This window comes from Acinonyx jubatus, chromosome B3 (assembly GCF_027475565.1).
Source record: "Acinonyx jubatus isolate Ajub_Pintada_27869175 chromosome B3, VMU_Ajub_asm_v1.0, whole genome shotgun sequence".
Taxonomy (NCBI): Eukaryota; Metazoa; Chordata; class Mammalia; order Carnivora; family Felidae; genus Acinonyx; species Acinonyx jubatus.
Window position 1 is genome coordinate 82395558 of NC_069386.1, and position 26013 is coordinate 82421570.

General features: G+C 51.3%; 2 protein-coding genes, 1 long non-coding RNA gene and 6 other non-coding genes across 10 annotated transcripts in view; 5 read left to right on the top strand and 4 right to left on the bottom strand.

Annotated features, from left to right (window-relative positions):
* LOC128316021 (uncharacterized) overlaps nt 1-26013 on the top strand; it is a 47028-nt gene that overhangs the window by 2674 nt on the left and 18341 nt on the right. Inside the window, exons 1-3 of one of the 2 annotated variants that reach the window (XR_008299358.1) lie at nt 15097-15377; nt 17075-17191; nt 19865-20049. This is a non-coding gene — a long non-coding RNA (uncharacterized LOC128316021). Of the gene's footprint in view, nt 1-15096; nt 15378-17074; nt 17192-19864; nt 20050-26013 lie in introns of those variants that run through there. The other variant, XR_008299359.1, reaches the window with a different exon arrangement.
* LOC113597261 (SNRPN upstream reading frame protein-like) lies at nt 42-3793 on the top strand. The gene is given in 4 exon segments (XM_053224356.1): nt 42-1603; nt 2209-2337; nt 2340-2366; nt 2369-3793. Coding segments are annotated over 3 exon segments (186 nt in total). The 5' UTR covers nt 42-1603; nt 2209-2285; the 3' UTR covers nt 2476-3793.
* TRNAY-GUA (transfer RNA tyrosine (anticodon GUA)) lies at nt 1109-1198 on the bottom strand. The gene is given in 2 exon segments: nt 1109-1144; nt 1162-1198. It is a non-coding gene; the product is annotated as a tRNA-Tyr (tRNA).
* On the top strand, nt 4541-4704 carry LOC128316225 (U1 spliceosomal RNA). Its single transcript, XR_008299821.1, has one exon. It is a non-coding gene; the product is annotated as a U1 spliceosomal RNA (small nuclear RNA).
* On the bottom strand, nt 10447-10610 carry LOC128316226 (U1 spliceosomal RNA). The gene has a single exon (XR_008299822.1). It is a non-coding gene; the product is annotated as a U1 spliceosomal RNA (small nuclear RNA).
* On the bottom strand, nt 12146-13716 carry LOC128316019 (SNRPN upstream reading frame protein-like). The gene is given in 4 exon segments (XM_053224357.1): nt 12146-12778; nt 12781-12807; nt 12810-12938; nt 13550-13716. Coding segments are annotated over 3 exon segments (186 nt in total). The 5' UTR covers nt 12862-12938; nt 13550-13716; the 3' UTR covers nt 12146-12671.
* Nucleotides 13954-14043, top strand: TRNAY-GUA (transfer RNA tyrosine (anticodon GUA)). The gene is given in 2 exon segments: nt 13954-13990; nt 14008-14043. It is a non-coding gene; the product is annotated as a tRNA-Tyr (tRNA).
* LOC128316228 (U1 spliceosomal RNA) lies at nt 18174-18337 on the bottom strand. The gene has a single exon (XR_008299824.1). It is a non-coding gene; the product is annotated as a U1 spliceosomal RNA (small nuclear RNA).
* LOC128316230 (U1 spliceosomal RNA) lies at nt 24821-24985 on the top strand. Its single transcript, XR_008299828.1, has one exon. It is a non-coding gene; the product is annotated as a U1 spliceosomal RNA (small nuclear RNA).

The following is a 26013-nucleotide window of genomic DNA, read 5'->3' on the forward strand; positions in this document are numbered from 1 at the left end:
CCCACTCTTCTGCGCCCCGACTCTGACTCTTAAGTCTGCGTTTTGCCGCCACACTCCGCCCCACCCCACCCCCACCCCCGCTCGCCCCCGCCCCTTTCTGCATACAGGTGGAGACCCCAGCGGTCCGGTCGGTCCGTGGCCAGAAAGCGGGCAAGATGGAAAGATTTCATCCATCTCCCTCTCCCTCCGTCCGATGTAGCGGGAGAATCGGTACGGGTGGATTTACCACCCGTGCACAGAGTGTGAGTAATCACTGCTCTCTCAGCGGGAGCGCCCCCAGCCCCGCCATCCGTGGCTACAAGAACAGGTGCGAAGGCACGGGAAAACGGAAGTGTACCCGGACCACCGCCCTGTCCTCAGACTGACAAGAAACCTGAAGGGGCCGCTGAAGTTCTCGTCGCGACTGGCAAGGCCCATGAGGGGGGCCCTGCTGCATTTCGTTTCTGCCAGTGTCAGCTTCGATGCAAGCGCACAATTGGCGATGGCTTGGAAAACCTCAGAGTGACAGTTCTGTCCCACAAGTAGATTAAGCTGGTCGGGGAAGAGGGTTTTTTCTGTCTCCGTAGAGCTGTATATTTATAGACGCTATGAGAAACAGGGAAGGAGGAGACAGAGAGAGACTGCAACTGGGAGCGACCGACGCAGCGACCGTCCTCGGAGGCAAGGCAGGAGATCGAGGAGGGGGAGTTTTCATGAAGGACGCCATGGTTGTTCCCGACCCGTGTGACGACCTGTACGCTTGTCAGCCTCGAGGGCTTGCCGAGGGCAGAACCTCTTTGCCCACGCGTTTGTCTGGAGCGGGAGCAGTGGGCGAATAAAAGTGGGGAAGGGCGCGGGACGGCGTGGGGCTGAGACAAGGCAGGAGCGGCGGGGACGTGGAGCGTCCACGGGCACGTGCAGGTAAACTGCGGGAAGAAGGCGCAGGTGTGTTCCCTGGCGGCAGCACACGAGCAGACGTAGGCAGGTGTTGCGTAAAGGTTTTACTTACTGACTTTGGCCTGTGGGAGAGGGGCTGCCGCGAGGCTGCAGGCGCCCGGGCGGGGCAGAGTTGGGGCGGGGCGCTGGGGGGCGGTGCCCCTCGCCCCGTGGCGCAAAAGCGTCAGGCACTTCCTTCGAGCCGGAATCGAACCAGCGACCTAAGGATGCCCACACGTACCCAGCCTACAGTCCTCCGCTCTACCAGCTGAGCTATCGAAGGGTGCACGCTGACAGGCCCGGGTCATTGCTTCTTCTTGAAATGACGGAGGCCACCACACTGGCAAGCCGGAGGTCCGGCATGCCTTGGCGTGGTTGGAAGGCCCTTTAGAAAAAAGAGCAGGGCCGACGCCGCCCCAGCGCCCCTCTCCGGGCAGAGCGAGCATATCCCCTGCGTTTGGCGGCTGCCCGGCCGGTGGCCCCAGCCTCCCGGGTCGCGATTGTCAAGATGCCTGGGCCGGGGCTCTCGCCTGTTGCATTTCCCCTCCCGGCGCTCCTTTCTACAGGTGGGGACTACAGCGGTCCGTGGCGGCAGTGGCGAGGAGGGGCGTCGGTGAAGCTCGCGTGTTGTTTGTGCGGGGGTGGCCTCGCGGAGGAGCGGAGGAGAACCCACTGGGATGGGCACTAGGTAGGCGGCTGCGAACCGCCTAACCACCTGCTGGTTTTTAAATGCCTTTAGTTCAAAATAATCCTTAGGCCAAAATGACTTTTTTTTGGTGTGGCAGATTATGCCACCATACGAAGGCAATATCGTCTTGCCTGGATTATGCAAGCCTCCTGAACTAACTGACTGATTTCCCTGCTTTTGTCTTTAACAGCCTGATTTCTTATTTTTTATTAACAACGATAATAATAATTATAATGGTAATTATTATTTTGGGTGCCAAGCGGAGTGGGAGGCGGAGGACTCAGATCAAGGCACTCCTCTGCTCAAAACCTCCCAGCTCGGGGTTGCCTGGCTGGCTCAGTCAGTAGAGCATTTGACTCTTGATCTTGAGGTTGTGAGTTCGGGCCCCCGAATTGGATGCTGTGTGTGTGTGTGTGTGTGTGTGTGTGTGTTCCTTCTTCTTAAGATTTTATTTTTAAGTAACCTCTACACCCATCTTGGGTCTCCAACTCACGACCCCAAGATCAAGAGTCGCATGCCGCACCCACTGAACCAGCCGGGACCCCGATGTAGACCTTACTTCAAACACTAAACAAAACAAAAACTTTTGGTTCATTCACATTTAGAGTGTTACAATGATCTGCGCAGAGCGGAGTGGTCTCTGGAGATGCCTGATGGTCTGTTCTGAGGAGCAGCTAGCAGCATGATGGACCCGGCCAGGGACCACTTACCCCTGAGACGGACTACAGAAAAACACTCCCAGAGATGGAAGTCCAAGTCAAGAGGGTCACCTGTACCCAAGGAGATGGCGGCGGCAGCAGCAAGTACCTGTGGTCGATTTCCAGGCGGAAGTGAGACAGGTATTCTCAGCCGAGATGCCAAGAGGTGGTTAAAGTGGTACTGGAACATCTAGGTAGCTGATTTCCAAGTGAAGTAAAAATATTATCCATGGGGGGCGGGGGTGGTGATGGTGTGGGACCTCTTACAATGATCTACAAGACCCTCATGATCTTATCTCCAACCTAGTCAACCTCTCTGACCTAATTTTGCACAACTCTTCAGTTTTGCGCTGGACGCAGGGCCTCCTTGCTATTCTCCACACACAGTCCTACCTGGGCCTTTGCGCTAGCCGACCTTTGTGCCGGGGATGCTTCCTCCCCCTCCCCCTCCGTGATTGACTCCCTCACCTCCTTCAAGTCTTTGCTTGAAGCATAGCACCTTCTCGTGTAACCTCTTCTGAGCACCCACTAACAGCTAACACACTAATTAATTCACCTATTGTGTCCATTGTTGATTTTCTCCCACTCCCTCTGCCCCTTCTACAAAACATGAACGCCAAGAGGCCTTTTTGTTACCAGTTCCTCAAAGTGTCTGGCACAACAACAAACAGTTGTTGAATGGGCAAACAATGTCATCAAAGAGAACAGAATATAAAAGGAGGGTCCAGGAGCCAGGGTTCAGTCAGGGGGAAGTGCCCGGTTATCTTGTTTCATCACCAGAGACTTTCTTAGGCTGAGAGCTGCAGAACTCTGAACACATAAGGACTGTTCCTGCACTGAGACTGTTTCCTGCACTGAGACTTGACCAGACTCTAGCATAGCTTCTAGCAGCACAAGGTTCTGTCCCTAAGTTTGACTTCCAGCCTGAGGAAGTTAAACACCTGACACAGGCCCCCAACCTGTGTTGTAAATAGGGCATTTATTAAAAAGGGCTTGCGATTGCGGATGTGGATCTCTTACAACTCTGAAGGGTCCCTCCCATCTCAAGGACTTTGAAATGTGATCGGGAAGGAAGTAGGGCCTATCTCCCAGTCTGTGGGAGGAGAGCATCCTCAGTTCAGTAACTGCCAGCTAACAAACACAACCGCCTAACAGCAGTTACACCGAACTACCCTTTGTAACCTTTCACTTCTCTGACTGGACTGAGCCCGCTTCCTCTCATTCTTCCGGGAAAATGCCCAAATCACCTCCGCACAAATCGGATTGGAGCTCAGCTCTTTCCCCTACTGTCAGTAGTCACTGAATGACATCTTTTTTCACCACTTTACTTACTGTCTGCTGCGTTTACCTTTGACGGAGTCCAAGTCAGAAAGGACCAGAGGGCACTTGGTGGGGCCACCCTGTGTGCGTGGTGGGGTGGTACGAGGGGGAAAGGGCTGAAGGGCACCTGACCCTGGCCGCCCGGGGTCTCGGGCGACACGACTGGCTGCGGTTGAAGCCAGTTTAGCGTTTTATTTAGTTTTATTTAGTTTTTCGTTCTTCAACACTTAGAATCCTGGTTTTTCTTCTAGCGTTACTAGGTCAGGCTACTGCAGGTTACTGAAGCCCTTTTATTCAGAAAGTCGCCATGGCTAAACATTGCCACGACTTCTTACTAGGGCAGCTGAGCACTTAACGTCAAGCGGCAGAAAGACCTTTCCTGAGTTTTCGATTATATTTGAAAATGAGTTTCGAACAAGCGAGAACAAAAATGGGCCGAAAGTTTCTTTTTGTTGAAAGGCAGGTTGACACCACATCCGAGCCCTGACCCGCCACCACTCCCGCTGGGCGCCGGGCGACCCCCGCCTTCTCGGGTCTCGCTGCTAGGTCCCGGACCCCTCGCCTCCTGCCCACCTGCGCCCGCTCCTCCCCCCCCCCCCCCCCCAAGGCATCGGCGGGTCTGCGCGGCCACTAGCACATCCGTTGTCCCAGAGCCGGAGACCGGATGCAGGGGACGTCATGGCAAGGCGTGGCGTATGTAGATGAGCATGCGCGCATTGGCTGCCGGTCCCGGACCGCCTGGGCGCGCACGTCCCGCGTGGGGGCTAGGCAAAGGCGCCCACGGTTGTTTTGCCGACGAGCGAGGCTGAGGCGGGGGGCGTGCGGGGAGCGCGGGGTGCGGAGGCGGCGTGGGGGAAGTGACCGTGTGTGTGAAGCGCGGCGAGCGCGAGGGTGTGGGTCGAGGCGGGACGAGCAACTCATACTTACCTGGCAGGGGAGATACCATGATCACGAAGGTGGTTTTCCCAGGGCGAGGCTTATCCATTGCACTCCGGATGTGCTGACCCCTGCGATTTCCCCAAATGTGGGAAACTCGACTGCATAATTTGTGGTAGTGGGGGACTGCGTTCGCGCTTTCCCCTGGTTTAGTGCTGTTTCGAAGAACAGACCGCCCGTATGCTCACTGTTTGTCGGGCTTTTCTTTTTTTTTTTTTTTTTTTTTTTTTCTTTTTTGCGGGGGCTGGCGCCTGGGGCCGCCGGAGACGCCAGCGGTTACGCCGCTGGTCGTCTGGCCACATAGTGTGTATGCTCTGGGGCGGTGGGTTGCTGCAGGTGCAGTGGGGCTTTCGGCCGGAACCGCATTGGGGGGCGTCACGAGGGTTTTAGCCCCAGCCAGGGTTTAGTTCCTCGTTACGTTGCGGGTGTCACGCGCCAGAAGCGTGGCCTTCTTTTGAAGGGTTAATAATGCCCACCATTAACAGGGCCAAGCCTTGCGGGAGTAAGTGACTATGCTAGAAAGCTCCAGCTGGCCGGGTCAGGAACTCTCAACTGCCTTCTTTGCACCTGCTGGGGGTGTGGTTTTACCATGACTATTTCTGGAGCTGGAAGTAGTTGCATTGGCTGGTGGAGGTGAAAGAAACACTCACCAGTGGGGTTTACCTACTTCTACGGTTTTGTATAGTTTTAAGAAAGATTCCTTCCGGTCCCCATCAGTCAATCCGGTTAAAACATTTTTGTGTCAAATTTAGGGCTGGGGTAGCTCTCTGGATACATACTGTATTAGTTTTACTTTGGTATTACTAGCCAAAGAACGATTACTAACAGAGATGGCCCGGCCTTAGCTCTGCCAATAATCACCAATAATTGAATTGTTGTTGGACCTCTGGTAACTGTACGAATCATTTATACCTTGTCAGTTGCGTTCAGTACCAAAGTCAGTTATTCTAGAAAGCTTCAGTGTCAAGTCCTTGTGAAAACCATAGTCCAGTTCTGAACCTGAAGTGCTGCTGGCTTCACTTGGAAAGCGTGAATCCAACTGGTTTTTTCTTTCACTTTTCTTTTCTTTCACTTTGATAGCTACATAAGTGACCCCAGTGAGCCTTTTCAGAAAGGGTAGCAGCTGCTTGCCACAGCGTAGAGGCACACCGGGGCAGGCACCCCCCCCCCCCCCCGCCCCCAGGGCACTGGCATCCGGAACTGAGAAATATGCTATTGGTTTAGAGTCTAATCCCCAAATTGGAGTTAAGCCTCCACTGGGACCAACCTTTACTTTCATGACAAAATAAGTGGAAAAGGTTTTCAAAATTTGGGAAAAGTTGAGGGGATGACTCTTTAATAGCTGGTTTCATTTCTTCACAATACTTTTTCTAGGAACCAAACCATCCACAGGATCTCGGGAATTACCGTGCAATGTTTTGTCACTGGTTTCGCCTGTTCTGTAAAAGCTGAAACCTACTACTGTCTACGATACCCTACCTAGTCCACCAAATTTAAATTTTCTTTTTTTGGTAGACTGGTTTACTGCAAAATTTTGAGTCTTTGAGATTGTAACACGTTGCAGCCCTCTCCAGCTGATAACACGTCTAAATATTTTACTTCAGTTTCACAATATTGCAACGTGTCTAGTGAGGAGGCCTTATGTCCCTTTGAGGGAAGGGACTGTAACAAAGCCAAAGTGTCCATTCCAAGAACGTTATTGCCCTTTAATTTGGGAGGCTACCAGCAAATCATCCACATATTGAATAATTAATTGTAGATCCCACTAGTGGGACTGTAAATGTCCTGATTTCCCTCAGAAATCTTTTCCATAAATATGGGATCCCATAAATAAAAGCAAAAAGAATTTAGACTTGTCCTTTAGAGGGACAGAAAAACAAGCAGAACATAGATCAGCTACAGAAATAAGCTTTGCAGATGACAGTGCTTAACGTCAAGATCATTGCAGAGTTAGAAACTATAGGAGTTAATGGTAATGGAGTAACAAATTTATTTTTCTAAGATCTTATACAAATCTATATATTGGTCAACCATTTCATCTCATAGATCAATATCTCCTAGACTCTTTATAGACAGTGCTCTTTAAAATGATTAAAATATCTCGTTTTTCTAATTCTTTTATCACTGGTTTTATTCCTTCTAATTGAGTTCTTAACAAAGGGTATTGTTTTACACCTGAGTATGGCTTATCTTTTTGTTAAGTTATTTTTATTGGTTCTATGTCTCTAAATGAGTACCATTATTCCCTAAGGCCCAACTCCATACATCTGTTTCTTTCGGCTCTGCCTTCTCCAAGTGCAGTGAGAGACTGTCACTCTCCGCCATACACCCCTTTTCTTTCAGAAGGCACATACTTAGCAAATAACTGGGGACCTTTTCCTCCAGGGAGGTTCACCAGTATTCCATCTATAATACAGAGTCTGCTAGCCTTTACTTTGCACAGCAAGTCTTCCCCAACATGCTAACAGGAGAATCAGGACAAAGTGAAACCATTATGTTCCTCAGTCAGAGGACCTAGCTGTATAGGAACTGCAGAGGAAAAGGAACAAGTAGAAAGGTGACCTGAAAAACCAACGACCTATATTGTTCTCTCACCAGCTGGAACAGAAGACATTTCCAGGAAATTGCAGAATAAGCAGCAACAGTATCTAGCAGGAAAAGTAAGGCTATATTAGGCCAAGGAAAGTCTTTGACACACAAAGTTGGTTCACCAGTTCCCACCCCTGAGATTCTCTTAATCACCCAAATTTGAACCATTTACTGGTCGGTCCTTCCTTCCTTCCTTCCTTCCTTCCTCCCTCCCTCCCTCCCTCCCTCCCTTCCTCCCTCCCTCCCTCTTTCCCTCTTTTCTTCCTTCCTCCCTCCCTCCCTCCCTCCCTCCCTTTCTCCCTTCCTTCCTCCCTCCCTCCCTTCCTTCCTTCTCAAAGTTAGCTAACATATCGTGCAATAATGGCTTGAGGATTAGAATTTAGTGATTCATCACTTACATATAACACCCAGTGCACATCCCAACAAGTGCCCTCCTTAATGCCCATCACCCATTTAGCCCACCAACACCCCCAACACCCTCCAGCAACCTTCAGTTTGTTCTCTGTACTTAAGAGTGTCTCCTGGTTTGCCTGTTTTTATCTTATTTTTCCTTCCCTTCCCCTATGTTCATCTATTTTGTTTCTTAACATTCCACATGAGTGAAATCATATGATGTTTCTCTTCCTCTGACTTATTTTGCTTAGCATAATACAGTCTAGTTCCATCCACGTTGTTGCAAATGGCAAGAGTTCATTCTCTTTGACCGCCAAGTAATATTCCACTCTGGGGGCGGGGGGGGGGGGTGCGCGCGCATGCGCACGCCACATTTATTAAAATTTTTATTTATTTTTAAATTTACATCCAAATTAGCATATAGTGCAACAATGATTTCAGGAGTAGATTCCTTAGTGCCCCTTACCCATTTAGCCCATCCCCCCTCCCACAGCCCCTGTAACCCTGTTTGTTCTCCATATTTGAGTCTCTTATGTTTTGTCCCCCTCCCTGTTTTTATATTATTTTTGTGTCCCTTCATCTGTCTTGTCTCTTATCCACGTAGTTGCAAATGGCAAGATTTCATTCTTTTTGATTGCTGAGTAACACTCCATTGTGTGTGTGTGTGTGTGTGTGTGTGTGTGTGTGTGTATACCACATCTTCTCCATCCATTCATCCATCGATGGACATTTTGGCTCTTTCCATACTTTGGCTATTGCTGATAGTGCTGCTGTCAACATTGGGGTGCTTGTGTCCCTTCAAAACGGCACACCTGTATCCCTTGGATAAATGCCTAGTAGTGCAATTGCTGGGTCGTAGGGTAGTTCTATTTTTAGCTTTTTGAGGAACCTCCATACTGTTTTCCACAGTGGCTGCACCAGCTTGCATTCCCACCAACAGTGCAAAAGGGTTCCCCTTGCTGACATCTTCCTGAGTTAAACAACCATCCAGAGGCATGTTGATGCCTGTCCTGCTATAGGTAAGCCAGGAGTCCATACTAATTATTTCTTAGTGGAGGGTTCTGTCCTGATTCCTTTGTTCCTGAAACCTCTTCGTTCTCTGTGGTCTCTTTCTGCAATCCCTCTTCCTATGTCTTGGCTTGTTCCACTAATGACATACATATAGCTTTCCCTTCTTCTTTTGCTCCCTTCATAGGTTTTCCACAGTAGGGACTATACCCTTTAGTGAATAGTTCTGAGCAGCTAACAACAGCAGTTTTAAATTCCTTCATTTCTTTCTCCTCCTTTAAATTGTCCCAAACAACACTGCTGAGGAGATGTGAACAATTGTGTGACCTTGCCAATCCTCCTACCATTCCCTTGAGTTTGGATAGTCAGTAAGAGAGCGAGGAGAAAGGTGGTTAGACTGAGAGCAATTATGATTTGCACCTGGATCCATGCTGGTACATTGTGAGAAATTTCGAACAGCAAACTCCTGATGGAAATCAGTAGGGAAACTGAGGTTTTTTGGGAACACCACTGTAATTGCTCCTGGCTTACCTATTTAATTTAAAATTTAAATTTGGTGGACTAGGTAGGGTATCGTAGACAGTAGTAGGTTTCAGCTTTTACAGAACAGGCGAAACCAGTGACAAAACATTGCACGGTAATTCCCGAGATCCTGTGGATGGTTTGGTTCCTAGAAAAAGTATTGTGAAGAAATGAAACCAGCTATTAAAGAGTCATCCCCTCAACTTTTCCCAAATTTTGAAAACCTTTTCCACTTATTTTGTCATGAAAGTAAAGGTTGGTCCCAGTGGAGGCTTAACTCCAATTTGGGGATTAGACTCTAAACCAATAGCATATTTCTCAGTTCCGGATGCCAGTGCCCTGGGGGCGGGGGGGGGGGGGGGGGGTGCCTGCCCCGGTGTGCCTCTACGCTGTGGCAAGCAGCTGCTACCCTTTCTGAAAAGGCTCACTGGGGTCACTTATGTAGCTATCAAAGTGAAAGAAAAGAAAAGTGAAAGAAAAAACCAGTTGGATTCACGCTTTCCAAGTGAAGCCAGCAGCACTTCAGGTTCAGAACTGGACTATGGTTTTCACAAGGACTTGACACTGAAGCTTTCTAGAATAACTGACTTTGGTACTGAACGCAACTGACAAGGTATAAATGATTCGTACAGTTACCAGAGGTCCAACAACAATTCAATTATTGGTGATTATTGGCAGAGCTAAGGCCGGGCCATCTCTGTTAGTAATCGTTCTTTGGCTAGTAATACCAAAGTAAAACTAATACAGTATGTATCCAGAGAGCTACCCCAGCCCTAAATTTGACACAAAAATGTTTTAACCGGATTGACTGATGGGGACCGGAAGGAATCTTTCTTAAAACTATACAAAACCGTAGAAGTAGGTAAACCCCACTGGTGAGTGTTTCTTTCACCTCCACCAGCCAATGCAACTACTTCCAGCTCCAGAAATAGTCATGGTAAAACCACACCCCCAGCAGGTGCAAAGAAGGCAGTTGAGAGTTCCTGACCCGGCCAGCTGGAGCTTTCTAGCATAGTCACTTACTCCCGCAAGGCTTGGCCCTGTTAATGGTGGGCATTATTAACCCTTCAAAAGAAGGCCACGCTTCTGGCGCGTGACACCCGCAACGTAACGAGGAACTAAACCCTGGCTGGGGCTAAAACCCTCGTGACGCCCCCCAATGCGGTTCCGGCCGAAAGCCCCACTGCACCTGCAGCAACCCACCGCCCCAGAGCATACACACTATGTGGCCAGACGACCAGCGGCGTAACCGCTGGCGTCTCTGGCGGCCCCAGGCGCCAGCCCCCGCAAAAAAGAAAAAAAAAAAAAAAAAAAAAAAAGAAAAGCCCGACAAACAGTGAGCATACGGGCGGTCTGTTCTTCGAAACAGCACTAAACCAGGGGAAAGCGCGAACGCAGTCCCCCACTACCACAAATTATGCAGTCGAGTTTCCCACATTTGGGGAAATCGCAGGGGTCAGCACATCCGGAGTGCAATGGATAAGCCTCGCCCTGGGAAAACCACCTTCGTGATCATGGTATCTCCCCTGCCAGGTAAGTATGAGTTGCTCGTCCCGCCTCGACCCACACCCTCGCGCTCGCCGCGCTTCACACACACGGTCACTTCCCCCACGCCGCCTCCGCACCCCGCGCTCCCTGCACGCCCCCCGCCTCAGCCTCGCTCGTCGGCAAAACAACCGCGGGCGCCTTTGCCTAGCCCCCACGCGGGACGTGCGCGCCCAGGCGGTCCGGGACCGGCAGCCAATGCGCGCATGCTCATCTACATACGCCACGCCTTGCCATGACGTCCCCTGCATCCGGTCTCCGGCTCTGGGACAACGGATGTGCTAGTGGCCGCGCAGACCCGCCGATGCCTTGGGGGGGGGGGGGGGGGAGGAGCGGGCGCAGGTGGGCAGGAGGCGAGGGGTCCGGGACCTAGCAGCGAGACCCGAGAAGGCGGGGGTCGCCCGGCGCCCAGCGGGAGTGGTGGCGGGTCAGGGCTCGGATGTGGTGTCAACCTGCCTTTCAACAAAAAGAAACTTTCGGCCCATTTTTGTTCTCGCTTGTTCGAAACTCATTTTCAAATATAATCGAAAACTCAGGAAAGGTCTTTCTGCCGCTTGACGTTAAGTGCTCAGCTGCCCTAGTAAGAAGTCGTGGCAATGTTTAGCCATGGCGACTTTCTGAATAAAAGGGCTTCAGTAACCTGCAGTAGCCTGACCTAGTAACGCTAGAAGAAAAACCAGGATTCTAAGTGTTGAAGAACGAAAAACTAAATAAAACTAAATAAAACGCTAAACTGGCTTCAACCGCAGCCAGTCGTGTCGCCCGAGACCCGGGCGGCCAGGGTCAGGTGCCCTTCAGCCCTTTCCCCCTCGTACCACCCCACCACGCACACAGGGTGGCCCCACCAAGTGCCCTCTGGTCCTTTCTGACTTGGACTCCGTCAAGGTAAACGCAGCAGACAGTAAGTAAAGTGGTGAAAAAAGATGTCATTCAGTGACTACTGACAGTAGGGGAAAGAGCTGAGCTCCAATCCGATTTGTGCGGAGGTGATTTGGGCATTTTCCCGGAAGAATGAGAGGAAGCGGGCTCAGTCCAGTCAGAGAAGTGAAAGGTTACAAAGGGTAGTTCGGTGTAACTGCTGTTAGGCGGTTGTGTTTGTTAGCTGGCAGTTACTGAACTGAGGATGCTCTCCTCCCACAGACTGGGAGATAGGCCCTACTTCCTTCCCGATCACATTTCAAAGTCCTTGAGATGGGAGGGACCCTTCAGAGTTGTAAGAGATCCACATCCGCAATCGCAAGCCCTTTTTAATAAATGCCCTATTTACAACACAGGTTGGGGGCCTGTGTCAGGTGTTTAACTTCCTCAGGCTGGAAGTCAAACTTAGGGACAGAACCTTGTGCTGCTAGAAGCTATGCTAGAGTCTGGTCAAGTCTCAGTGCAGGAAACAGTCTCAGTGCAGGAACAGTCCTTATGTGTTCAGAGTTCTGCAGCTCTCAGCCTAAGAAAGTCTCTGGTGATGAAACAAGATAACCGGGCACTTCCCCTGACTGAACCCTGGCTCCTGGACCCTCCTTTATATTCTGTTCTCTTTGATGACATTGTTTGCCCATTCAACAACTGTTTGTTGTTGTGCCAGACACTTTGAGGAACTGGTAACAAAAAGGCCTCTTGGCGTTCATGTTTTGTAGAAGGGGCAGAGGGAGTGGGAGAAAATCAACAATGGACACAATAGGTGAATTAATTAGTGTGTTAGCTGTTAGTGGGTGCTCAGAAGAGGTTACACGAGAAGGTGCTATGCTTCAAGCAAAGACTTGAAGGAGGTGAGGGAGTCAATCACGGAGGGGGAGGGGGAGGAAGCATCCCCGGCACAAAGGTCGGCTAGCGCAAAGGCCCAGGTAGGACTGTGTGTGGAGAATAGCAAGGAGGCCCTGCGTCCAGCGCAAAACTGAAGAGTTGTGCAAAATTAGGTCAGAGAGGTTGACTAGGTTGGAGATAAGATCATGAGGGTCTTGTAGATCATTGTAAGAGGTCCCACACCATCACCACCCCCGCCCCCCCATGGATAATATTTTACTTCACTTGGAAATCAGCTACCTAGATGTTCCAGTACCACTTTAACCACCTCTTGGCATCTCGGCTGAGAATACCTGTCTCAGTTCCGCCTGGAAATCGACCACAGGTACTTGCTGCTGCCGCCGCCATCTCCTTGGGTACAGGTGACCCTCTTGACTTGGACTTCCATCTCTGGGAGTGTTTTTCTGTAGTCCGTCTCAGGGGTAAGTGGTCCCTGGCCGGGTCCATCATGCTGCTAGCTGCTCCTCAGAACAGACCATCAGGCATCTCCAGAGACCACTCCGCTCTGCGCAGATCATTGTAACACTCTAAATGTGAATGAACCAAAAGTTTTTGTTTTGTTTAGTGTTTGAAGTAAGGTCTACATCGGGGTCCCGGCTGGTTCAGTGGGTGCGGCATGCGACTCTTGATCTTGGGGTCGTGAGTTGGAGACCCAAGATGGGTGTAGAGGTTACTTAAAAATAAAATCTTAAGAAGAAGGAACACACACACACACACACACACACACACACACACACACAGCATCCAATTCGGGGGCCCGAACTCACAACCTCAAGATCAAGAGTCAAATGCTCTACTGACTGAGCCAGCCAGGCAACCCGAGCTGGGAGGTTTTGAGCAGAGGAGTGCCTTGATCTGAGTCCTCCGCCTCCCACTCCGCTTGGCACCCAAAATAATAATTACCATTATAATTATTATTATCGTTGTTAATAAAAATAAGAAATCAGGCTGTTAAAGACAAAAGCAGGGAAATCAGTCAGTTAGTTCAGGAGGCTTGCATAATCCAGGCAAGACGATATTGCCTTCGTATGGTGGCATAATCTGCCACACCAAAAAAAAGTCATTTTGGCCTAAGGATTATTTTGAACTAAAGGCATTTAAAAACCAGCAGGTGGTTAGGCGGTTCGCAGCCGCCTACCTAGTGCCCATCCCAGTGGGTTCTCCTCCGCTCCTCCGCGAGGCCACCCCCGCACAAACAACACGCGAGCTTCACCGACGCCCCTCCTCGCCACTGCCGCCACGGACCGCTGTAGTCCCCACCTGTAGAAAGGAGCGCCGGGAGGGGAAATGCAACAGGCGAGAGCCCGGCCCAGGCATCTTGACAATCGCGACCCGGGAGGCTGGGGCCACCGGCCGGGCAGCCGCCAAACGCAGGGGATATGCTCGCTCTGCCCGGAGAGGGGCGCTGGGGCGGCGTCGGCCCTGCTCTTTTTTCTAAAGGGCCTTCCAACCACGCCAAGGCATGCCGGACCTCCGGCTTGCCAGTGTGGTGGCCTCCGTCATTTCAAGAAGAAGCAATGACCCGGGCCTGTCAGCGTGCACCCTTCGATAGCTCAGCTGGTAGAGCGGAGGACTGTAGGCTGGGTACGTGTGGGCATCCTTAGGTCGCTGGTTCGATTCCGGCTCGAAGGAAGTGCCTGACGCTTTTGCGCCACGGGGCGAGGGGCACCGCCCCCCAGCGCCCCGCCCCAACTCTGCCCCGCCCGGGCGCCTGCAGCCTCGCGGCAGCCCCTCTCCCACAGGCCAAAGTCAGTAAGTAAAACCTTTACGCAACACCTGCCTACGTCTGCTCGTGTGCTGCCGCCAGGGAACACACCTGCGCCTTCTTCCCGCAGTTTACCTGCACGTGCCCGTGGACGCTCCACGTCCCCGCCGCTCCTGCCTTGTCTCAGCCCCACGCCGTCCCGCGCCCTTCCCCACTTTTATTCGCCCACTGCTCCCGCTCCAGACAAACGCGTGGGCAAAGAGGTTCTGCCCTCGGCAAGCCCTCGAGGCTGACAAGCGTACAGGTCGTCACACGGGTCGGGAACAACCATGGCGTCCTTCATGAAAACTCCCCCTCCTCGATCTCCTGCCTTGCCTCCGAGGACGGTCGCTGCGTCGGTCGCTCCCAGTTGCCAGTCTCTCTCTGTCTCCTCCTTCCCTGTTTCTCATAGCGTCTATAAATATACAGCTCTACGGAGACAGAAAAAACCCTCTTCCCCGACCAGCTTAATCTACTTGTGGGACAGAACTGTCACTCTGAGGTTTTCCAAGCCATCGCCAATTGTGCGCTTGCATCGAAGCTGACACTGGCAGAAACGAAATGCAGCAGGGCCCCCCTCATGGGCCTTGCCAGTCGCGACGAGAACTTCAGCGGCCCCTTCAGGTTTCTTGTCAGTCTGAGGACAGGGCGGTGGTCCGGGTACACTTCCGTTTTCCCGTGCCTTCGCACCTGTTCTTGTAGCCACGGATGGCGGGGCTGGGGGCGCTCCCGCTGAGAGAGCAGTGATTACTCACACTCTGTGCACGGGTGGTAAATCCACCCGTACCGATTCTCCCGCTACATCGGACGGAGGGAGAGGGAGATGGATGAAATCTTTCCATCTTGCCCGCTTTCTGGCACGGACCGACCGGACCGCTGGGGTCTCCACCTGTATGCAGAAAGGGGCGGGGGCGAGCGGGGGTGGGGGTGGGGTGGGGCGGAGTGTGGCGGCAAAACGCAGACTTAAGAGTCAGAGTCGGGGCGCAGAAGAGTGGGAGTAGGGGTGGAGTGAGACGGGGGCAGCTGTCGTCACAGTCGGTCGGGCGCACAAATTCACGTCCTTACTTACACAGGCAGCTGGCCTGTGGGTTCTGACCAGCTGGCTGACTTAGCGCTGGGCCCTTAAGGCTAAATTGGCAGGGCCTGAAGAGGGAGACACTGAGGGCCTGTCAGAGAGCACCCATCCAGGAGAAAACGGGCTTCATCCTGGGGACAGAGCCAGGTTGTTGGGGCTGCGGGTGGGTGCAGAGAAGAACGCCAGGGAAAGGTCCTTGTTCTCTTCCCTCCTGTGGGAAGGAAACTCCAGAGACTCAAAGTACAGTTGGAGCGCATCACAGAGGGGGCTGGCAGCGGAACCGCACCGGGAGTGTGGCTCTCTGAGGCCTCAGGGACCCGGCTACTGCCATCCCTGACCTCTGAGACCACAAGCGCCTTTTCGGTTTTAGTTCTGCCTCCCAAACTGGAGACTGCGTTTCCCCCGGCCCCCCGCCCTTCCTCTTGGTTCGCTCCCCAGCCCAGTCTCAGTGCTACTGTCCCACTGCCTCCACGGGTTCAGGAGGCCCTGCCTTTGAAGTCCAACAGTTGACCTTCGGGAAGCCACAGAGAGACCCCAGCCTCTAATGTCACCATCTACAGGCAGAGACCAGCAGACAGGCACCAAAGATAAAACCTCAACCACCTTCACTGGATGTGCCTGCCCCCCCACCCCCCCCCCCCCCCCCCCCCCCCCCCCCCCCCCGCCGATGAGATGTGGAGGTGTGGAATCCCTGGGGACCTAGCTTTGGCGCTTTGGGGGAATAGCAGGGTGAGGGGTGGAGGGGGGAGGTGGGTTTTGGCATCCAGCAAATGCAAGAGTGGGCCCTAGCATGGCCGACGCTTCCTGTCCGGGGTGTCATGGGGAGTAGCCGGGTGCTTCCAAGGTACGGCCCCACATCCTTGCAGGCACAGCAGTGCCTGCCACCCAGTCAGGCAGTGGCGACACAGTCAAGGGAAGGCCACGTAGATGTGACCTGTTGCGCCTCTGTGGGACTTTCACTGGGTGGGGTGGGTGGGCACACACCCGAGGGGATGTTAAAATACGTGGAGCCAGGGCAAGGAGTCCAACCCCGGCACTGGTGTTCTCTTCTCCCCCGCCTTTGACTCCAGTGCCTCTCCAGGAAGTCCAAAGCACCTTGACCTATTTCAGGAAGTAACCACCTCCCTCAAAGGAATCCAGGTCGGTGCGCACAGGAGGGTCAAAGGAGCCAGGCCACCCTTTGATACGGCTGGGTATCAATCGGCCTCATCATGCCTGAAACATGGAGCTGTGCCAAAAAGTAAAGCAATGTGCCACTGAAGGGGACATGTCAAGCACACAAGAGCCATTTTGAAAGGGTTCCCACTGGCCAAATCGAGATCATGATAATAATCGATCATAGGGGCGCCTGGGTGGCTCAGTTGGTTAAGTGTCTGACTTCGGCTCAGGTTATGATCTCAGGGTCCGCGAGATCAAGCCCCATGTCAGGCTCTGTGCTGACAGCTCAGAGCCTGGAGCCTGTTTCAGATTCTGTGTCTCCCTCTCTCTCTGTCCCTCCCCTGTGCATGCTCTGTCTCTCTCTGTCTCAAAAATAAATAAACGTTAAAAAAAATTTATTTTTAAATAAAATAAAAAATAATGGATCATAATTCGTGGAGTAAAACAGGTGCAGGGCCTAAATGCAATCACACATCAGTATCCGTGAACGCTAAGCACCACCGGATCTTGGCCTCCAGATACACAAAATGGAAAAAAAAAAAAAAAAAAAAGGAACCAGGGCTCCTTGGAGACCCACCTAGCCACTTCTTTGGGTTTTCATGTTACTATGGGGTCTCCCACGTACATGGAAAAGATCTGTATGCTTTCCTTCTGATATTCTGTTTTACGTCCAATTTAATTCTCAGGCCCTGCTGGAGACCCTAACAGGGTAAAAGTAAATGTTCTGTCTCCCCTACACCTTGAACCAGAGTGAAGCATGATGGAAGAGCAGAAGAGGAAGGCATGGGAGAAAACTAACTAAGGTGCATACCCCTGACTTACCTTTTTCTGATGGTTTGTAAAATGATCCCATTCTTCTAAAGTGAGAAGGGCTGAACCAGGCTAGGTTGGAGGCCGATGGGGTAGACTGGTGGGTGGATCCTCACAAACTGTGAGATCGTGACCTGAGCCGAAATCAAGAGTCAGGATGCTTGACTGGACTGAGCCACCCAGGCGCCCAGAAACTTTTTTTTTTTTAACCCCGCGATCTGTAAGTTAATTAATGAAGCATATACTAAAAGCCTACTATGCCGCCATGCACTGTTGTAGCCAAGTATGAACGGAGCAATCAACAAAATAGACAAGAATCTCTGGCCTCGTGGAACTTCCCTCTCGGGGGGTATAGTTAGAAAACCACAATGCAGGGGTCCTGGGTGGCTCAGTCCGCTAAGCGTGGGGTTTGGGCTCAGGTCCTGAACTCACGGTTGGGGAGTTCGAGCCACGGATCTGGCTCTGTGCTGACAGTTCAGAGCCTGGAGCCTGCTTCAGATTCTGGGGCTCCTCTTTCTCTGCTCCTTCCCCGCCCACGCTCGCTGTCTCGAAAACCAAACACTAAAAATTTCTCGGAAAAAAGACAAAGCTAACAAGATGTTAGATCGGTTCTCCAAGCGTCTCTGGAACCAACTGGGAATCCTGTAGTCTACAAGTGGCTGCTACTTAGTTTGGCGTGGCGGATTCTGTGAAAGTAAGGTCTCTGTAAAACGTCGCTGCGTCCCGCGCTCGTAACCAGCCAGCCCCCACCGGCCCAGGAGCACATGTTGGAAGCGACCGCCAGCCTCCAAACCAAAAAGCGCTCTAAGAAAACACGGCAGAAAAAAAAAAACAAGCCCAAAACACTGGAGAGAAGACGGCTGCTGTCCTGACGCCATACACGTTAACTGTGAAGGAATAAACGTCCAGAAACTCGTTTGGTGCGCCCACACGGATGAGAAAAAGCTGCGCCTGTTCTTTGCAAACCCAGATAACCAGGGGAAAGCGCGAACGCAGTCCCCCACTACCACAAATTATGCAGTCGAGTTTCCCACATTTGGGGAAATCGCAGGGGTCAGCACATCCGGAGTGCAATGGATAAGCCTCGCCCTGGGAAAACCACCTTCGTGATCATGGTATCTCCCCTGCCAGGTAAGTATGAGTTGCTCGTCCCGCCTCGACCCACACCCTCGCGCTCGCCGCGCTTCTTACACACGGTCACTTGCCTCACGCGGCCTCCGCGCCCCGGCTGTCCGCAGCCCCCCTCAGCTTCAACCTCTCCCGTCCGCAAAACAACCGCGGGCGCCTTTGCCTAGCCCCCACGCGGGACGTGCGCGCCCAGGCGGTCCGGGACCGGCAGCCAATGCGCGCATGCTCATCTACATACGCCACGCCCCGTCGCCCGAGTGGGCGGAGGAACTTCCCACCCTTGGGGGAGGAAAGTAGAAGAACCGGGGGAGCCTGGCTGTGATTCTTCAGTTAAAATGAACATTAGTTTGTAGTTCTCTTATTTATTTTATTTATTTGTTTTGTAATTATGACGTGGATTCATGAGCAGATGGCTAAGAAAGGTTTCTCCAGACGTTTCAGTGCAAAAAGGTGTTGTTATTATACGTAGCACCAGCACAGCACCCGGTGGGCAGGCAGAAAGAGCTGCACTGGGCTTGTGAGGAGTGACTTGATGATATATTTTTAAATTTGTGGAGGGAGGGGGGATAGAGATAAAGTAAGTTTCCAAGGAATTTTGAAGCAAGGCTTTCAGGACCCTGAGGGGCTAGCTGCTGTCATGGTAAGGTTGCTTTTAGTTTTTAACGAAATATAAACATTAAGGCACTACCGCAGCCGTGAGCTCCTTGAGGAAGGTCACGCTCTGCATGTTTCAGCTCTCTATCAGTGGGCTGCAAGCTGTAAGGAGATCTAGTTTAAGCTACGTTTCTCTTGCCTTTGTTTCCCTCATCAATCTGTACACCCATGTAGGGCTAGAACTCTTCACTCAGGAGCACCATGGTCTACCAACTGAGCCAGCCAGGCACCGCACAGCAGTTTGCAGTTTGCAGTTGGATTGAGGGGTTTGATTTTGTCACCGTTTTTTTCTAACATTTTCCCCACTGAGAAATCACAGTCTTTGCAAAGGCTGGTGAGCCCTCGTTTGGGTTTTCTAGTTTGTTTACTTTTTTCTTTGGCTGACCTTGTGGCCTCCAGGAGGTTAGGACAGGGGTTGCTTGACTTGTGGGTTCGCTTTAGGTAGGACACATCGACTGTGTTAAGGGGGGGGGGGGGAGAAAAAGGCCCCCAAATATATGTAGTATGCTACCGTTTGTGTAGGAAAAGTGTGAAAACAAGAAAATTATACAGTCTTGCCAAAAATTATACAGTCTTGCCAAAAGAAACAGAAGACTAGGGACACCTGGGTGTCTGACTCTTGACTTCAGGTCAGGTCAGGTCAGGATCCCAGGGTCGTGGGCTGGGCACTGAGTGTGGAGCTTGCTTAAGATTCTCTCCCTCCCCCTCCTGCCCCTCTCCCCTTCTCCCCGACTAGCACTCTCCTAAATAGATAAATGATGAAATTGCCTGGGTGGGGGGGGGGGGGAGTGGAAGGAGAGAGTGATGCTTTTCTGAGTACACCTTTCTCTGTAATTTTGACTTCTGGAATTCTATTAATATTTTACATATATTTTTTATCACAGGGGGAACATCCCTAACGTTGAACATAAGCATAACTGAACCTAGCGATCTGAGATGAATAGTGTAGCCACACTGGAAGAAAAAAAAATAACCAACTGAAATGACTTTTGGGCGCAGTACATCGACTATAACATCTTCAAGTCCAAAGATAAGAACTGCAAACACATACTGAACTGTCCCATAGTAGGTTTGTATTTCATAGCTGTACGGTCGTAACAGTTCTGTAACAACGTTGTGTATATTGTAGGATTGAGCTAATGACTAAATGGATGTTGGGAGTCAAGGTTCTTACTGTTGGAGAAAGGAGGTACAAACAAATATGGAATGATGGTCCGCCTGGGTGGCTCAGTCTGTTGAGCATCCGACTCTTGATTTCAGCTCAGGTCATGATCTCACGGTTCATGAGTTTGGGCCCTCCGTCGGGCTCTGTGCTGATGGCTCAGAGCGTGGAGCCTGCTTCAGATTCTGTCCGTCTGTCTGTCTGTCTGTCTCTCGCTCTCTCTCTCTCTCTCTGCCCCTGCTCATGCTCATGCTCTGTCTCTCTTGCTCTCAAAAATAAATAAACATTTGGGGTGCCTGGGTGGCTCAGTCGGTTAAGCGCCTGACTTTCGCTCAGGTCCCGATCTCGCGGTTCATGGGTTCAGCCCCACATCGGGCTCTGCGCTGACAGCTCGGAGCTGGAGCCTGCTTTGAATTGATTCTGTGTCTCCCTTTCTCTCTGCCCCTCCCCTGCTCATGCGCTCTCTCTCTTCTCTCTCTCTCTCTCTCTCCTCTCTCTCTGCTCACAAAAATAAACATTTAAAAAAAATAATAAACACTAAAAACAAAAAACAAAAACACGGGGTGCCTGGGTGGCTTAGTCGCGTTAGTTGGTTAAGCGTTCAACTTCAGCTCAGGTCATGATCTCACGTTTGTGAGTTCGAGCCCCTCATCAGGCTCAGTGCTGACAGCTCGGAGCCTGGAGCCTGTTTATTCTGTGTCTCCCTCTCTCTCTCTGTCCCTCCCCTGCTTGTGATCGGTCTCTCTCTCTCTCTCAAAAAATAAATCAACGTTAAAATAAATTAAAGCAAGCAAACAAACAAATATGGAATGGTGGAGGGCAAGGAGGACCCACTTGCATAAAATTGAGAGTTGGAATTTAAGGTACTGGTGTGGGCTCATTATTTATTTTTTTAATTTTTTTTTTTTTTTTTTTAAAGAGAGAGAAGGAGCGAGTGGGGGAGAGGCATAGAGAGAGGGAGAGAGAATTTTCTTTACGTTTATTAATTTATTTTGAGAGAGGGGGAGAGGGGCAGAGACAGAGGTAGAGAGAATCTTAAGCAGGTTCCACACCTAACAGGGAGCCGGAGGCAGGGCTCAATATCATGACCCCAAGGTTATGACCTGAGCCAAAATCAAGAGACGGATGCTTAACAACTGAACCACCCACGTAGCTGTCCCTGGGCTCATTGCTTTTAATCTACATCTGTAGATAGGTGTTAGGAAATACACGTATTCTCTACCTCTATCCACTGAAGGGGCCTAGAGGCAAAGAACAGTAGCATTAGACATACCTACCGCCTTGATCTTGCTTCCTTTCTTTTTCTTTTTTCTTTTTTCTTTTCTTTTCTGCCCTCCTCCTCTCCTCCTCCTCCTCCTCCTCCTCTTAACGTTTATTTGTTTAACGTTTATTTGTTTTTGAGACAATGTAGTGAGCGGGGGAGGGGCAGAGAGAGAGGGGGCTGGAGGATCCAAAGCGGGCCGAACTCACCAACCGAACCCGTGAGATCACGACCTGAGCCAAAGTCGGCCGCCCAACCGACTGCGCCACGCAGGCGCCCCTTGATCTTGTTTTCTAAAACCACTCCCCACTAAAAAGAACCAGGCCTCTTTGGAGAAATAGATAATTTTCACGAGCCAAGACAGATACATAATGGCCTGGAACATCTTGTGCCAGAAGACACGGAAAATGCTCCAAAAATGAGTTATGGACATGTCCAAAGGACACCGTAGGCACCCTGAAGGGGTTTTTTATATAGGCCCGATCTGAGAACATCAGAACATCAATATAAATTTCAAAACAGTTTTTGGGTTACAAACAACTGAACAAAATAACAACCATGAGTTCGTACCGTTAGCACATAGGAAGGAGGGCAAGTCCTACCTTACGATGCCAGCTGATAACTGAAGAATGAATGATGGAATTAGAAAATGGACATTTGGCAATCATAACGCAAGAGCCATCAGTGGATGCTAAAAACTGTTGTGTTAAACAGGATATTCACATATCCTCAATCATCTCCATACAAATCACTTAATAATAATTACAAAAGGGAAAACTTGATGAACCACCTCAGTGGCCGACAGTTGCAGTGCTGGCCCCAGGACCCAGGTGCTTCTGCAACACCCCAGCCTACTGACTTTGGCCCTTCGCTATGTGACTTGCTTTGGCTATATGGGACATTAGTAAATGGGATGCAAGCAGAAGGTTGAAAATCACTTGCTCATTAAGACTGGCTCTCACTTGCCTGTCCTGAGGCCACCATGAGAAGAAGCCTGGGTTAGCCCGTTGGAGGATGACATCGCCGGGAGTGAACGTGAACCGTGTCTGCCGAAGTCCCCTAGACCGACTAGGCCCAGGTGACCTGCAGGCTGGCCGCCGCCGGCTCCAGCGATCCCCCTTGAGACGCGCAGGAACTGCCCGGTGGAAACCCAGCCAGAATCGCTGATCCACAGACTTGTGAGCAAGTGAAACGGTCATTATTTCCAATCGCTAAGTTTTACGGCAATTTGTTACACAGAGACGGGTAACCGATACACCCTCCTTCACTCAGTAGTCGATGTTAAACCCACCAGTAATGTAGAACAAAACTGCCTTCACGTGCCTCCAACGTGGTGGCCCAGAGGAGGCCTGTATACATCTGCTAGGTCTGTCATAATAAAATACCACCAACTGGGTGGCTTAAAAAAACAGAAGTGTCTTCTCTCACAGTTCTGGAAGCTAGAGGTCCAAAAGACAAGGTGCCAGCAGGGCCATACTCTCTCTGAGGCTCTGAGTGGAATCGTCCCTCGTTACTCCCAGCTTCCGGTGGTGACAAAGCCAATCCTTGGCTCGCTTGCGGCTACATCACTACACTCTCTGCTTCTGCCATCGCAATGGTGTTCTGTCAGCGAGTCTCTTCACGTTGCCGTCTTCCTCGCGTAAGGAAAACAGTCACATTGGATCAGGCGCCCCGCTCGAGTGACCTCACCTTCACCCGACTGTATCTGCAAGGATCAGATTTCCAAAGAAGGTCACAGTCCTAGGTACCAGGACTTAGGACTTCAACATATTTTTTGGAGGGACACAAACCAACCCATACAGACACGGTATCATTTACGTAGCCTTCGTGTCAAAAATGCATTCCTGAATGTACTTGCGAGGGACGCCAGGACAACTCAAAAACTGAAGGACGGTCTCCAAAATGACTGGCCCGTAGTCTTCAAAAAGGCCTGCATAATGAAATGCAAAGAACTACCTGGGAACTATTTCAGATAAAGAGACATGACAACTGAATGCAACACATGATTTTTGAATTTTCCTTTGCTCTAAAGGACATTATTGGGACAATTGATGGAAAAGGGAATAACGTCTGTAGAGTAGTAAAGATTGTATCAATGTTCATTTCTTGGTTTTGATAATTTTCCTGGGGTTAGGGAAGAGCACCATTTGTTTGTTATTGAGGAGTAGTACAACCCTCAGAAAGGAAACTTCCTGAAACAACTAACAATCCAAAACGTGGGCCACCTGGGTGCTCAGTCCCTTAAGGGAACCGAGCCTTGGTCATGATCTCACCGGTTGGGGGCGGGGAGGGGGCGGAGAGGGGGTTCGGTGCGCGTGGGGCTCCCCCGCTGACAGCACGGAGCCTGCTTGGGATTCTCCCTCTCCCCTGCTCTCGCCCGTCCTCCCGCTCTCTCTCAAAATAAATTAAAAAACAAAAGAAAAGAAAAGTAAAGTAAAAGGATGTACAACACGTTAAACTCGGATCCTGATGCTGCTAGAACCTCAGAGAAGTCTTTGCTGACCCAATAATCTCTAGTCCTGTCTCTTGCCTTGCTTTGCTCCGGGGACCCGATCACCCAGGAACACACAACACTTCAATCATTTTGCTCCTATCTGAAGAGGATATTTACCTTTACCTCACTCGATCTCCGGAAAGAATCTTCTTGTACAGAAGAGGAAAAGACAAATCCGGGCAGGCTGAAAGAGGCAGCGAAGCCCACAGGATGAAAAGTGATATTTCCGTTCATTTGATTTTCGGAGACCATTCGACGCCCCTCCCCAGCCCACACATCTACTCTTGAGAATGGACGCCTTGTCCTGACTGACGCCTCTGTTCAAATTTTCCTTTCGTTGTCGCAAGATTAGGTTACTACGTAATCCGAAAGGTCATATTGAGGATTAAGACACAATTTCATGTTAAATTGGTGACAAAACTCTTAGTATTTAAGGTTGAGTTGATTCTCTGTTGCGTATTGCATGTAATTTTCGTTGCAAGGAAGGGGAGGACTTAACCCACCGCCTCGGTGGGGCTGCAACTTCTGGACGCCGCGGGACCCCGTCTTCTCGGGTCTCCCCTCCGGGTCCCGACTCCTCGCCGCCCTCCCCCCATCCTTCGCTCCAGGCACCGGCGGTCTGCCGGGCACACTAGCACATCCGTTGTCCCAGAGCTGGAGCCGCGACGCGGGGAAGCGCGCGACAAGGCGTGGCGTATGTAGATGAACAAGCACGCAGAGGCTGCCGGTCCCGGACCGCCTGGGCGCGCACGTCCCGCGTGGGGGCTAGGCAAAGGCGCCCGCGGTTTGTTTTGCCGACGAGCGAGGCTGAGGCGGGGGGCCGTGCGGGGAGCGCGGGGTGCGGAGGCGGCGTGGGGAAGTGACCGTGTTGTGTGAAGCGCGGCGAGCGCGAGGGTGTGGGTCGAGGCGGGACGAGCAATCTCATACTTACCTGGCAGGGGAGATACCATGATCACGAAGGTGGTTTTCCCAGGGCGAGGCTTATCCATTGCACTCCGGATGTGCTGACCCCTGCGATTTCCCCAAATGTGGGAAACTCGAACTGCATAATTTGTGGTAGTGGGGGACTGCGTTCGCGCTTTCCCTGATTTTCTCGCGGTCTGAATGGAAGAACTCGGGTCTAATCAAGCGGCGGGCTTGTGTGTTTTAGCTTCGCACCCCCCGTACGGTCGCGTTGTCGCTCCTTGCGTTATTCTCAGTACTAACGCGTTCCGGGTACGCCCCAAACAAGCCTGAAGGAAAGAAAGTAGTAATAAGCCCCGCTTCTCGGCTTTTGCTTCGCTTTGTTTTGTTTTGTTTTTCTTCACCTCGTTTTCCGCCAACCATAGCCCGCCTACGCGGCAGCGCGGAGAAGACTTTTTCCGGTCGCCTGAGGAACGTGGTGATGGGCGAGCACGTGAGGGTTTGCGGAGGGCCAGGAGGACGGCGCAGAAGTACATCTTCGCTTCGTGGTCGTTTTCTTTTCTTTGTAAGTCCTGAGACACCTCGTTTCCCCCACCCCCCCCCCCCCCCCCCCCGGCAGTGTCTCCTTGAAATCCACCACCTGCTCTGTTAACTTGTTGGCGTAGTGCCTCACTTCAAAAAGGTCTGTTTGAGCTCAACTTCTGTAGCAGTTCACCACGGAATCTGTGTTGTAGGCTCGCTTTCCCCAAACTAGGGGCAGAGGAGAGAAACTCGCCCAGTCTTTAAAGCCTCACGGGCCTTAGCGGCCCGGGTACCCCACTTTCTTTTGCAATTTCCTTTCTTTACTCCATCCTCCACCTTCACTGCCACCAACCCGCCACCTTCATGTCCTCCTGGGTCGTTCATTCCTACTGCTCGCGTCACTCTCTTCCTCTCAGAGCGTGTGCAGTAAAGACACTCTGTGGCAGAAACCCTGTACTACTACCCAGTGCAGGGCTTTGTCTCTGTTACTGGGCGTCTTCCTCTTTCTCCTTTGTGTCCCCCACAGGCACAAGATGGATTCCCTAAATGTTTCGTTAAATGCCACACCACGAAGGTATTGAAACCAGTTTTTGGTTTGGTTTGGTTTTACGGGGAACCAGCAGCTGAGCTGTGGAATACTTCCATTGTTCTGGATGGTACCAACTAGCATCTTTCCTAAAGTATGCCTTTG